Source organism: Trichechus manatus, unplaced genomic scaffold (assembly GCF_000243295.1).
Source record: "Trichechus manatus latirostris isolate Lorelei unplaced genomic scaffold, TriManLat1.0 scaffold00007, whole genome shotgun sequence".
Lineage (NCBI taxonomy): Eukaryota > Metazoa > Chordata > Mammalia > Sirenia > Trichechidae > Trichechus > Trichechus manatus.
The window spans coordinates 4,700,389-4,715,645 of NW_004443943.1; the positions used below are offsets into that span (position 1 = coordinate 4,700,389).

General features: G+C 38.3%; 1 protein-coding gene across 1 annotated transcript in view; it reads left to right on the forward strand.

Moving 5' to 3' along the window:
• Nucleotides 1-15,257, forward strand: part of ANK3 (ankyrin 3) — a 742,532-nt gene that overhangs the window by 724,040 nt on the left and 3,235 nt on the right. The window contains exon 43 of the mRNA XM_023739341.1: nucleotides 5,778-5,865. Within this exon, the coding sequence (XP_023595109.1) occupies nucleotides 5,778-5,846 (69 nt within the window). The 3' untranslated portion in view covers nucleotides 5,847-5,865. The remainder of the gene's footprint in view (nucleotides 1-5,777; nucleotides 5,866-15,257) is intronic.

Here is a 15,257-nt window from a genome sequence, read left to right on the forward strand (position 1 = left end):
TTCTCCTATGGAGCTGCTCGTGGTTTTGGAATGCTGACCTTTCTGTTTGCAATCAACTGCTTTAACCACTGCACCACCAGGGCTCCTGATAAGATCACAGTGGTTTCAAATGGTTGGGAACAGTTTAATTCAAGTGTATTAACCAGCCCTGTGAGCTTGTTCATATTATTTGTTAAGCAAATCGAGTGAGTGAAAATGTAAAAATTTAAACCAACTCACAAACTATTACAAAGTTTGTTGAGATTCGGGTAACTCCAATTTTACTATACAGTTCAACTGTATTTTTATACTGACTTTCTAAATAAGTTTACATGTATGTTTTCTCAAAATCAAGCAATTCAAAAGTATATAAAGTCCTATCTGCCCATTCCATTTTCCAGAGGTAACATAGTTGGCCTACTTCAGATTGTTTTTATATACATACACTAATATATACATGTACATACATTCCCAGCTTGTGGATTTCTTAGATTATAAAAATGGGTTATAGTACACATATTGCTTAGTAACTTGCTTTTTGCACATAATATAAATGGTGGATCTGTTTTGATGTCTATATAAATTTAGATCTCATTCTTTTGTATGATTGAACGTACTTCCATCTATTTTGTCCATTCCTCTATTGGTAGATACTTAGTATATTTCTCCCCCCATCCCCCTCCCCAAACAATGCTGAAGTGGGTGGATGGGTGGATAGTTAGTCCCTGGGTGCTGTAAATGGTTAGCACACTTGGTGGTTAACCGTAAGGTTGAAGATTTGAATCCACCCAGTGGTGCCTTGGATGAAAGGTTGGCAATATACTTCTGAAAAGCCAGCCTTGAAAACCCTATGAAGCACAGTTCCATGGTGACATACCTGGGGTCACCATGAATTGGATTCAGCTTGATGGCAACTGGTGTGTGTATGTATGTGAACCCTGGTGGCACTATGGTTAAGCACATGGCTATTAACTGAAAGGTTGGCGGTTGAAACCCACCGGCAGCTCCGTGGGAGAAAAGACCTGGTGATCTGCTTCAGTGAAGATTACAGCCCAGGAAACCCCATGGGGCAGTTCTACTCTGTCATTAGGGTTGCTCTGAGTCAGAATCAACTCGAAGGCACCCAACAACATGTATGTATATGTATGGATGTGCGTGTGTGTGCATATTCACATGCACATCCATCTCTTATTTGGAAAGCTCCAGTTTTAATGTTGTGTACATCAAAGCAAATTGGTACATTTCATGTTGTTACTTTATTTTATTCAAAAATACAAGGAGAGAGGAATAAAAATTATAAAACATAATGCTTCCAGCAGGGGTCCAAAGGGAAGTACAGTTAGTCTTCATTAAGGTGCCACCAGGGATGATAATGTGATACCATATGTGCTGTAATTTTCCTTTGAGATAGGAAAAAAAGGGCAAGTAGGTTGCCAAAAATTGGTGTCAGAAAGACCAAGGGTGGAAATTTTGTTTACTTGAAAGTACAAACTGTTTTCAAGAACTTTAGAAACTGGAGATTTATTCTCTCTCATCAAAGAGAGGCCCCAGAGACCTCTCCTTGGTAACACTTGCTCTAGTTTATTACTCTAATATATGTGACCATTAAAGGTGTATGAATTTGTTAAAAACATTCTATGAATTTACTCTTTCAGTGAACTCCTGTCTAATCCACTCTCCCAATTTAGTGAGTTTCTACATAATCCATTTGTTTTGGCCTTAACTAAAGCAATAATTGGCTACATTTAATAATCATTTAAGATAAAGACATGGATCTTTACCTTGAATTATATGCAATCAGTCTGTATGAAAATACCTATGTACCAGAATAATTCTCAGCAAACTTATATGGCTTATTATTTATAAGTAGGGCTTTGCTTTTTTAGGCTATTAATATAAATCAATCTACTTGTATATATTCACTCTGCTTATGAATATACTTATATCATATTTCTTTCAGAGACTGTCTAAACAATTTAAAAACTGTCATCCTTCCCCACAAAAGGATCCATTTATGACTATATCCAATAGGATTCTATTTAGCTGGATTTTCCTGGGACTCTTGAATTGTCTACCACTCAGAGAGCTGGACATGCCCAAGAAATGGCTCAAATATGTTTCCTCATTCATGTTTAGGATGTAGTAAAACCTCCCATAACCTTTCACTGGCTTTTCTGTCATCTTTATACCTTTACTTTTAAAATAAAATTATGGTTATTTCCTAAATACATAAAACCAAACATAGGAAATATAAATAAGACCCCCATAAAAACATGTTGCAAATTTTAGTGCATTTAGATATGAGACATCTACATTTTTCCAGTTTCCTTCTCTCTCTTACTTGTACTAATTGAATTAGTCATAAGCAAGATTCGCGGTGAACTAAACATGAGCAGCAAGACAAATCTTGCTTTATCTTGGTCCAACCTTTACCAGAGTGAGGGGAAATAAGTCATATGTCCTACCCATTGTCATGAGCCCATAATATATAAGAACACAAAGTCACTTTGTAAAATGCAGAGCCCTGGTGGCACAGTGGTTAAGAGCTTGGCTGCTAACCAAAAGGTTGGCAGTTCAAATCCACCAGCCACTCCTTGGAAACCCTGTGGGGGCAGTTTTACTCTGTCCTATAGGGTCGCTGTCATTGTAAACAAGAACTGCCTTTCTACTGGTTGTGACAAAGGCACTCACAGAATTTTCTCATCGTTGGCTAAACCAAACCATACCTGTTGCTGTGGAGTTGATTCCAACTCATAGCAACCCTATAGGACAGAGTAGACCTGCCCCCATAGGATTTCCAAGGAGCGGCTGGTGGATTTGAACTGCTGACTTTTTGGTTAACAGCCAAACGCTTAAACCCCTTCACCACCAAGGTCCCCATCATTGGCTAGCATTGACAAAATTATCAGAGGCACTACCTTTTCCATGTCAATAACATTTAATGAGTTAGAAATCCTAGCTCTCCCAGAAATGCAGCTGTCTTCTTTGTGATCTGCCGTTTTTCCTAGAAAAACCACAGGTGTACTATATAGCATTATCCAGGTCACTTTTTCAACAAAAAATTTGACTAACAGGTTAATAGGTCCCTGGAATACTATTCTGAATTTAACATATTTGTCCTTGTTCCCCCAAATTATAAGTGGCAGAAAACTGAAGTTGAACACTAATGAAGAAGCTAATATCTTGTAGATACAGCCCTACTTTTTCTCGTTATATAATCAGAGCTGGTTGAGAGGTATTAAGGAACCATCTAAATCCATCAAATAGACTATAAGCAGAAAAAATATGAAGCCACCCTGGAGAGTTAAGAATTTATGCCAGTTTTCAAACATACCTTCAAAGGAGTGTTTAAAGGAAGACCTTTGACAGATAAGAATCAGTAACTGAAAGATAACAATCTTGAATTACTTAGGCACTGACTTTTTTTTCCTCTGGCAGTAGAGATTAGATAATCAGTCATCACAGAAACACCTTCACTTGAAGGTAGAATTCTTCATCAGACATAGTTACTCTCATTTATTGTACATCTGCAAAGGCTTGGAAAAAGTAAGATTTCCTTTTTACCCTGAACTTTTCTCACAGCCCTCGAAAAACTATATATTACCCTTAGTAAACGAAATTTAAAAGAAGCAAACCAACAAAGGGCAATAAATAGAATGCCCCAACTAAGGTACTATCTTCATTCAAACCAGACAAAACTCAACCCACCAAAATCTTCCTCTAGAGATTTGGGGGCCCTGGTGGTACAGTGGTTAAGCGTTTGGCTGCTAACCAAACAGTCAGCAGTTTAAATCCACCAGCTGCTCCTTGGAGACCCTATGGGGCAGTTCTACCCTGTCCTGTAGGGTCGTTATGAGTCAGAATTGACTTGATGGTGAGGGGTTTGGTTTTTTATTTTTTAATGAAGACATACTTTGTGTTCAGCATGAGATGATCTAATTAAAGAACTAAGCTTCAGCTAAAACGTTTTCTCACACAAGTGAAACCTGTTGGTTTGCATGTCAGTGTATAACTGCATTCTATAATTACACATCTTCAAATCCTTCCTTCTTAGAACTTCTTGCTAATCGTCTTGTACATTCTTAAAGTTTAATGCTTTGAATGTTGTTAACTGCTAAATAACTACCAGTGGAGTCCATTTTTTCCCCTTGCACTGAAGTAGCAAGTAGAATTTACTTCTTTTTCTAAAATTCCACAGAGCATGTGTGTGGTGTATGGAGTGGTGTGGAGATCTGCCCATCTAGTACATTGCTAATCTCTATGCCACATCCTTTAGGGAAAGGAAGCAAAAAGCATTCCTGGTGAATCTGTCACAGAAGAACAATTTACTGTTGAAGAAGGCAACCTCATCACCAGAAAAGTAATAATCACTGAGATTTCGTGCTTCTCTTGGAATTTAGATTTTCTGCATTTAAAAAACTGCCGATTGTTTGCTGTAATACCACCTTTTGAAACTGAAAAAAGACAAATCTCTACTTTTCACCGTTGCTTCCTACAGATCACTCGGAAAGTAATAAGACGAATTGTTATCCCACAAGAGAGAGAACGTGATGACGTGGTAATGGAGAGGGATTGCCAAGGAAAAAGTAGAGGATAAAAGCTTTGTGAACTCCCTAGAAAACGCTGCTGACAGGCTGGCCTCTGTGGCGTGGCAGCCTGACATGTTTGCTGCTTTGATGTGTTGTGCATTTGATGAGGGTCAAAGAAAAAGACTTTTCTGCTTGACATTCTTTACTGTGATTTCTAAATATGTCTTCAGAGTTTTCACAGAGATAAGTTCATTTATAAGGGACAGAATGTCCCAGTTCTAGAGAGAAAAAATTAAGACCCTCTACCACCAAATAAACCCTTTGGTAGCACCCGTTCCCCACCCAGTGCCTTGTCCTCAGCTGAGTGCCAGCTCTCAACGCTAATGCAGAGCATTCCTTTAGAGCAAATACATGGGCTTAAATGTGAGGATGGTAAAAACTGCAGTCCAAGATCCTAACATCGAATCTATACATTTTCCCCTCCAACATATTCTGCAGGGGAATCTGAATTCCCCCATCTTAACCTAAGAAGTGTTTCCCTGTTTGTTTTATAACAATTTCCTATAGTGAGTTTGTAACAGCCCATTTCCCCTGTGCTGGTTAAAGAACTAAACTCATCACTGAGTAGTTTAACTTAGAAAATGAATTCACATCTCTGGTTATTTTTTTCATTTCTTTCCTTTTTCTCAAAATGTTTACTCTTTTATATTTAAAAATAGAAAATAGAAACGTCAATAGCTTATTTATACGTAAGGGAAAAAGTGAACTGAAAACTTCTCACAAGGACTAAATCAGAAAATTGGGAAGGTTACAGTTTTCCGTTATGATAGGGTAAAACTGAATATTTTTGCAACAGCTTTCGTCTCAGGGAAATGTGTCCCTGACTCTCAGTGGACAGAGGTCTTGTGTTGTAGGAAATGGAGGCCTGCTTTTTTAAAAACTGGGGTTTAGGTGTCTTGAGAGCTTTACTGCTTTTTTCTAGTTTACTATAGCAAATGGACAGACTGCTCTTTTTATTTATTTATTACTAACCGGCTGAATTTTTGTGAATAGTTGTGTTCATTTTGACAGTGCTCTCTAGCTTGCCTTGATGATGCTAAGCTGTGTGGCTAAGCCAAATAGATTGTGCATAATTTTGAACATGAAGTGACAATCTGCTTTAAACTACTTTTCACTTATCCTAATCCAGCCTCAAGGGACCAGAGTGGGAACTGCTTTATAACTAAAACTCTTCTCCATGAAATCTTAATGTGTTCATTCCTTTTAAAGCAGGGAGAAGGTTATAAGATGAAGATGAAGAAAGAAATCCGGCATGTGGAAAAGAAGAGCCACTCATAACAGTGAACAGTCAGTCAAGGTGATTAAGTGTGTTCATATCAACAACACTAGGACTTAAATTAGTGTGAAACTTCTGAGTTACCACTAAACATGTGATTCAGCACTTCCCATCCTCTCATTTCACTGAATTCCAGCTTTGAAAATTCAATATGAACTTGTTAGAGCTCTTTTTATGTTTATGTATGCACTAAAACTTGACTCTAGTTCACAGTCCATAAACTTCCTCCTCACAAATTAGTCAGGAATTTAAATGTAAATGGTGTTTGCAAAAGCACGAGTAAATAGTGATTTTTGAATCTCCTCTAAGCCAAGGCTCGTTATGAAACGCAGTAGCCTTGTACAGTCTTACAGAAAGGCTATTTGGCAACAAATAATCCTACATATGGACTCTGAGATATTGATCCAGACTTTCACATTTTAGCAGAAAAGCATTTGAGAATGTGATTTCAGTTGAAATACAGTGGTTGCCAAGTTTAAACTAAATCACTGAAATTCCCATATACCATTTTATATTTTTTATATTAACCAAAGGAGATTAAATAGGAGATTAATGGTACTATTTTGTTGTTGCTGTTAAATGTTTAGGGAGCTTTGTTTAAAGTTGTCTGGAATTTTCTTTATAGATTAGGATATTTTTCTTTAGCATTTTTTTCTAGATTTTACTTTGTCCTATTTCTTTCTGCATAGGTAAAATTAGAAAGGCCGTTTGGAATGAGAAAGCAGAGTTTTGAAAAGTATTACACATGTCTGTAACATAAATTAGGGTCATTTCTTTAGGGCTGGTCACCAATAATCTTAGCCCCATTGGTCAGAGTAACAAACAGATTTCAGTTTTTACTTTGACACATATGCTGTTATCCAGTTACCAGAATCCTGGTATTTGGAATGCTGAGGTAAGGAATTGAGAAATCATCTAGTCTCATTGCCCCTAATTTTATATGTGAAGTAACTAAGGCCCAGAAAAATTCTTAATCCACCTATATAAAACCTTATCGCTCATTTATTTATTCAGTCAAAGATTTATTTCGTCTCCTCTCTGTGAGGCTGTGTTTAGGCACTGGGAATTCATTAGTAAACAATACAAGCATTGTACTTGCCCTCACTAAGTTTATGTTTTGGAGATAATAGTAACCAATCACAACCAACCATCGATATTTAATGGCATTGAGAACACTACTAAGAATTACAGAGTGTCCTGGAAATAATAATATTTACCATGTATATTCTTCCAAGTGTTTTTCTGTGTGCTCTTTAATTCTCACAATCAACCCTCTTGGATAGGTACCCTTATAATCCCTATGTAACAGACAAAAAAACAGGTTCCAAACATTAAAGTAAATTAACCAAGGTCATATAGATTAAAAAAAAAAAAAAAAGTGGCAGAAGTAGGATACAAACTCGAACAGGCTGCCTCCAGAACCCACACTCTCAACCATGTTAAACAGAGATTTGACTTGGGTTGGAGGTGACACTTCCTTGAGGAAGTGATGTTTGAGCCCGGTTTTAAAGGATGAATAGAAATCAGGTAGGTTAGGGGTGAGGCGTTTGATGCTGTTTGAGGTAGGAGCCTTCTAGGCACAGGCAATAGCCTTGTGCAAAGGCCATGAAGTGGGAAGAAACAGGAGAGGAGGAACTATGAGAATAGTTCAGTGTGGCTGGCTAGACAGTTTTGCCAGTGTGTCTGGAGAGGTAAGAAGGATCAGAACCTTCAAATCTCATGATCTTCTCTGTAAGGTTTCTCGGTCTTTACCCTAAAAGCAGTGGGAAACCACTGAAGGTTTCTAGGCAAGGGTGGACATGATCCAGCTTATGTTCTGCATCACTCACTATAACTGCAGAGTAGAGAATGAATTGGAGGGGGCAAGAATGGATGAGCATAAAACCTTTTAAGAGACTATTGTAGACGCTGGCTTTGGCAGTAAAGATGATGAGAGGTAGGCTGAATCAAGAGATACTGACACAACTTGTTAATTGGATGAGAAGGGTGAGTGATGAGAAAATTAAGGGTAACAGTGTAGCAATATCTAAAATGAGCCCACCTTTGATGCATGTCCTTATTGCTTAACCTGGTGAAAACTTGCATGTATAGCAGATTAATAGAACATGAAGCATGAGTTTGCTGTCTTGAGTTAGTCTACTTAACCAATTTTAAGTGAGGAATGAAGTGAAATTAAAGAATTCAGTCAGCTTTAGTAGCCCCTGAAAGCTCAGCAACTTGTTCAATCATTGACTTTGAGTCATCTATACCAGCTGAGCCATTTTTCTAGAGCAACAATTCCTAGTATCTGTGAATAAATGACTAAAAACTAAACGATGGTGCTATGTTTTCAGGGTCCTTAAGAGTGCATTAATATAAAAATGACATCATCACTAAATATACTAAAGGCTTTAAAATGATGATCCATTCTGTAAAGAAGTTGTTAGGGCCTTTGCTCACATGCTACACAGTTCGATGGAGAAACTTGGGTGGAAGAATTGGTATGACTGTGCAAACAACTTCAGCATAAAGCAAAATTAATAATGTGTCGGAAGGAACAGTGATTTGACTGCAAGCTTCATTTTACCCTCCAGGGTGCTGTTTACCTTCCACAAGTGAACTTGGGAAATGAGTCCAAGAACACAACCTGGGATTCCAGGACATTGAACGTGTGCTGTGGAGAAATCAGTTTGCCAATATATTATTTTTATAGCCCTACTGACTGCCCTCTTGTTTTTTTTTTGTTTATTTGTTTTTGGCTGTTTTTTCTTTTAAACAGAACAACCAAGCAAGTGGAATGCTGCCAAGTTTCACTGCTTCTCAGACAGTGACATCAAAATTTTTACTTCCCATTTTAGAATCAGTTGAATTTTGAGTTGTCTGACCCCTGCAAAGCTTTTCTTTAATACTGAGTCCCAGCCATCCTATTTTAATGGAAGGGAAAAGCCAATGGCTTAAAATAATGAAGATTTTCATACTAAATATTTACACAGTATGTAGTGATATATAGTTTATAAAGTGTTTTTACTTTTTCGTCTTATTTAATCCTTCAAACAAGCCTTGAGGCAGGTAAGGGCCAATTTTGTTTGCCATCTTTTACAGATGAAGATCCTAAGGTCAGACAACATGTCTACTCACACAGCTTATTATTGGTAGAGCTAAGACTTGATGCCAAGATTATTGATGCTCAGCCCAGTGGTCTTTCCATTACACTAAGCTGTCTCTCAAAAATCGTTTATTAATAGTAATACAGTAATCATTCGGTAAAAGATGACTTTATGTGCAAGGGCCTTGAGGCAGGAAAAATCCTAGCATGTTGGAGGAAATGAAAGAAGACAGTGTGATCAGGGCCTGCTGAGCTGCTGGTGGATGAGGCAGGCACAAGATGAAGTGAGAGATGCAGGAAAAAGCCCATCATTCAGAGGTCAGAGTAAAGGATTTAGATTTCATTCTAAGGGGGATGTGAGGTCTTTGAAGGCTTCTAAACAAGGGCCTAACCTGATCTTTGTTGTTGTTGTTTAAGAGCACACTGGCTGATTGTAGAGAATGGAGGGGGGAACTAAAGGGAAGATTACCAGCTAGGTTATTTCTGTTGTCCAAATAAGCCAGAATGGTGGCTTAGGCTAGGACCTGGGCAGTGGTTTTTAGGAAAATCAACAACACTTGAGGTCAGGTGGAGAAGAAGGGTTGAGTCAAGAATGCCTCCCAGGTTTCTGGCTTAAGCAACTGGCTGGTAGAGAAAGGAGCAGAAGTAGAAGTGGAACCTGTTTTAGAAGAATATCAGGCATTCAGGCTTAGTCCCCTTGAGTTGGAGATACTAAAGAGATATCCATAGGATTTAGATACACAATCCTGGACCTCTGAGAAAAGGTTGAGGCTGGACATCTAAAAGTGTGGGAGTCATCACTAAAAAGGTGAGTATTGAACACCAGAGAACAGATGTGATTACCTAGGGAGAAAGCTAAAGTGAGCAGAGAAGGGGCTCAGGACTGCACCCTAAGAAACAATATTTTGAGAAGGAATAGAACTTAAAAGGTAGCCTCTGACCTCATCCTTCTTAAAAGAGCTCCAACCATGACCCTCCGTTATTCTGTTAGATTCTAAGCTGTTCTGTATCCCTTACTCCAGTCTAAAATTGCCTACATGTTCAGCTTTGGCCCTCTAGCATATTTATTTGGTTTTAATGTAAAAATATTTTAACCCATGCAGTTTAATATCAGTGGTGGAGAGAAAAACTTTCTGATAACAGGATGCAGATTAACTGACTAGCTTCATTTAGTGACCACATATATTTAGAGACCCCGTTTTACTTCTTGTCTACTATTCAAAGTTTTGTGACACACACAGTATAGGTGTTGGGGAGAGTACAATGTTTAAGACATGATTCTAAGTATTTGCCCCTCATTTGAGTGAACTCCTACTCACTGTAAGTTTACACTCTAGTCCAAGAGGCGACCATGATCATAAGTAACACAAATCAAAATATAACTATCATGAAAGATAGAAACAAAATGCTAGGGGAGTCCACTGAAAGATATAATTTTTTTTAACTCCAGTAGAGGAGATCTTGCAAAGCTTCTTGGAAGTGAGTACTTGCACTGGTTCATGAAGAAAGAGTAGGATTTTGAAACAGAGCAGTTTGGAGGATCATGTGTACTATGCTCAGGAGTTTGGCCTTTATCGTGGAGACAGTGTGGTACCACTGAAGTTTTGTGGAAGGAGACTAATGTGATCAAATGTGTCTTAGGTAACCCTAGTATTAGTATAGCGGATTAGTGGAGAAGAGAGTTTGAACACAAGGAACTCAGTTAGGAGACATGGATGAGGGCCTGAACTGGGGGCAGAGAGAATGGAAAGGAGAGGGCAGATTAGAGTAACATTTTAGTAGTAGAACCACCAGCTTAATCTCATATGGGAAGAGAGGGAAGCATGAGAATTAAAAATGACATCAGGGTTACTAGCTTGGGTAACTTACTAGATGTAATCATTACCAAAAATATAGACCCTGAGGCCACAAAACCACCACCCGTCTATCAGTTTGTGGTACCATGGTGGACAAGTTTCAGCGGAGCTTCCAGACTAAGGTAGACTAGGAAGAAAGGCCTGGTGATCTACTTCCAAAAAGTAGCCAGTGAAAACACTTATGAATCATAACAGAATATTGTCCAATATAGTGCTGGAAAATGAGTCCCCAGGTTAAAAGGCATTCAAAATACACAGTGGCTGTAACAATGGGTTCGAGCATACCAATGATTGTGAAGATAGTACAGGACCAGGCAGCGTTTCCTTCACAGGGATCACCATGAGTAAGAGCTAGTTTGATGGCACTAACAAGAACAACAAAGACCACAATAACAAAATTAGGCATTGAAGTAGACTGGGTAATGAACTAAGCCTTGTAGAGGCTGAATTTTCAGTGCCCTCAATATTTGTCAATGATTTGGAAGACAGTCTGGGCTAGTGTGGTTGTCTTTCGGTAAGAGGTGAAGTGGCTTGAATAGATTGGATTGTCAGGGAGTTTACTAGCTGTGTGAGCTTGGGCGAGTTACTTTACTTTTGTGCCTTAATTTCCTCACCTCTACTAGAGATAATAATAGTAAAATATCTCATAGAGCTGTTATGGGAATTAAATGAGTTAATACACATAAATTGCTTAAAACAGTGGCTGGCAAGCCCATAGTAAGGGTCAGCTATTATTACTAGTATTAAGCGAGGCAAAAAGGGAGCAAAGAACAGCACCCTAAAAAAGCAGCCAGAGGGATGCTAGACTAAAACAGTGGGAGAAGTCGGAAGAACAGCGTCACTCGGTATCTTCTGCATGTGATGGTGGTTTACACTTTAGAACACTTCCACTTATTTCCTATCACTTGTTTCTCATAAACCAAAAAGCCAAGCCTGTTGCCAATGAGTCAATTCCAACTCATAGTAACTGTACAGGACAGAGTAGAACTGCCCATAGCGTTTCCAAGGAGCAGCTGGTGGATTCGAACTGCTGACCTTTCAGTTAGCAGCCGAACACATAACCACTGCACCACCAGGACTCCTGTTTCTCATACTAACAAAAAAAAAATAAAAACACCAAACTCTTTGCCGTCGAGTTGATTCCAACTCATAGTAGACCTGGGAAATTAGTAAGTATTCTCATTCCCTTTAACTAAGGAATGACCAGAGACAGATTTTAAAAAAAAAATATCCCTGAGACTGCAGTTAATGACAGCTCTGGGTTTTAACCTAGATGTCCTGATTTGCTTCCAGGAAGTCAGAGCTATGGCCTGAAACTGCGTCATTCCAAATTCAGGACCTTGCCCTCCAGGGGATTTTCCCAGAGTTCATTTGGCATAGATTTGTTTCATTTTTCTTGTTTGTTTCTTTTATTTTCCTTATCCTTTAAGGATTGCCTTCCAGGTTAAGAGCATGTATTCGAGGGTCAGGTGGCTTGGCTTTCGGTTCTGGCTCCACCACATGCTAACTGTATAACCTTGGGCTTGTGGTTTAATAGCCCTGTGTCTCTATCTCCTTTATCTTAAAATGGAACTACCTCACTGCTATTAAGATGAACCGAGCTAGTCCATGTAACACATTTTAGAACAATGCATGGCACATAATAATCATTTAATAATAATAGCAGCTATAAAATTCTATTATTTTGTTAATGTTGTTATGTTTTACTTTCACATCCAAAATATGAATCAGTTATTTTCCCCGTAGTTTCCTTTTTTTCTCCTGACCCTGTGATATCAGACCTTTGTTTTTTTATTTTTCTCAGATCTTTTTAAAATCATTAACTGAAAAAAACAAACCCATTGCCGTCGAGTCGATTCTGACTCACAGGGACCCTATAGAACAGAGTAGAACTGCCCCATAGGGTTTCCAAGGAGTGGCTGGTGGATTTGAACTGCCAACCTTTTGGTTAGCAGCTGAGCTCTTAACCACTAGGGCTCTTTTAAATCACTAGTCACTAGAAAAGAACTAAACTTTTTAAAAAGCCCCATTTATTGGTATTAACTGAAAAACAAATCGACTTGAATTGGGAATTTTTTAAAAACTGCTCTGTAGTTTATTCTAATTACATAAAGTAATTAGAATTAATTTTTAATGAAAAAATGATCAAATCTCCATGACTTTTGTAATTAGAGTAAGAGATAGAGAAGGGAAGAGAGAGAGAAGAACTAAAAAATGCTGTGTGTCCTCAGTGGGGTTCAAGGAAGGCGAATCAGGAAAGTCTTTCCTTGAGTCATGGCAGAACTAAGTCTTTAAAGATGAGTAAGAGTTAACAAGCGAAAGTGGACCTCATTAGGGAGATGGAAGAATATGCTGTCAAAGAGAATTTAGACAGATGAAGATTAGGAAAGGGAAGTGTAGGTAGATGCAAAGAAAATGAAGCTGGAAAACGATGTGCATAGTTGATGACTGACATACATGCCATACTTCTCTAGGTCCTCAAAGTGTAGTCTGGACCAGCAGTATCACTGTCATCTGAGAGTTGAAATGCAGAATCTCAGGGTTTACCACCAACCTACGGAATCAGAATCTGCATTTGAAGATCCCCAGGTGATAGATATACACATTAAATTTTGAGAAGCACTACTCTAGAACATATTGCTGGCTCTCAAACTTGGTTAAACAATGGAATCATCTAGAAGAGTTTTTTAAAATTTTTGATGCTGAGCCCCATCCCAGAAATTCTAAATAAATTGGTATGGGATGTGGCCTGGATGTTGGAATTTTTAAAAACTCCTCAGATAATTCTAATATGCACCCAAGTTTGAGATCCACGGGAGATTGTGAAAAAAGCTTTTGTTCAGTACAGAATAGTGGGAATTAAGCCTAAAAAGTTCATTGGGCAGAACTGCAGAGAACATCAGATGCCAAGCTAAAGAGATGGGACTTTTTTTAGCTAGACACTAGACAGCCACAGAAGATTTCTGGCCAGAAAATAATAGGAATAAAATAAGACAGGAAAAATTTCAGATAGCAGTATTGAGGATCAAGGAAAAGCAGAAGGGTCAGAAAACCAGGACATCAAGTTGGAGACTTAAAAATAACCTAGGGACTGCAGTGACAAGGTGGTGTCTGGACCTGGTGGTATTTAGAATGCACAGCAGAATATCTATTCCCAAGCTCCATCTCTGATGACTGAGTTAACAGATTTAGAGTGACACTCGGGCCTTTGCTCTGGGAAAAAGTCCCCCTGATTCTGACCTTTATTCCTGGCTAAAAACCAGTGGAATGTCCATGGACCTATAAAGGAAAGGTTAGTTCTATACCTGAATATATCCCTCACTTAAAGATACGTTATGGAAAAGTACAACATTCATCTGTGAACTATCAACCACCATAAAAGTCCATTGACTAGCAATGCTTTTCTAAATTTAAAATGTTTCTTAAAATTAAAAAAAAAATCGTAGTGAAACGATTTGTTAAAAGGAATTATTGTTGCCTAAATTAGTTTTCTGAGTTGGTTTCTCCTACCTTAAAAGGCATGCAAAACCCAAAGACAGATGCCTAAATGAAAATGCTTCTATCTCATATCATTATCTAAAACCTAGAGAAAAATGAAAATGCTTCTATCTCATATCATTATCTAAAAGCTAGAGAGGAGAAAGGGATTCAAAATTTTATTTCTGAAATGTCATCTTGATGGCTCCTGCCTGCATACTTCCCATCAGGTGGCGCTCTCGTCACAGTATCTACAAAGTGACAGTATTTTATAATAGACATACATTACCCAGCCAAGGCATTCATACTTTCTTTGCAACACTGTACCTGGTACATCACCCTTCACTCTGTGTGGTTGGGGCCAACACACCCTGATTGCATGACCAAGAATAAGAGATTTATGTGGGCAATAAAAAGGGAACTAACTCCTACCTTCCTTTTCAAACTATCACCCAAATCATTCCCTCCCAAATATAAATAAGCCTAATAGCATCTTTAAGAATTATAGAAGCATATCCACTATTTCTAGAAAGATAATGTTTGCTTGCATTGAGGTGACAAGAGAAAGAACTTCCTTCTTACTATAAAATTAACCTGGGAAGTTGGATTGGATTCTAGAAGAAATAAAGCAAAATACTAAAAGTTCAACTGCATTGTAGTGATGATTGCACATCTATCTAAATTTATTAGAAATTATCAAGCTGCGTATTTATGATAGGTGAATCAATTGTGTGATACGTAAATTATACATCCGTAAAGCTGTAAAAAGTATCGGGGAGGGGGGCTTCAACAGAAAAAAATTGCTGAGGCTTCTTGCTAAGAAAATAGAGCACTGTGGTAACATTATCATGGGATCATCTAATGAGCCTGGCACCTGGCAGATTAGGATTAAATGGTAAAAACAGAGGTGAGAAAATCCTGATCTTACTTGTATTTGCCCGCCCTCTGTTATATGACCTGCCCAGATGAGTCACTTTCCCCCTCTAGGACCTCTG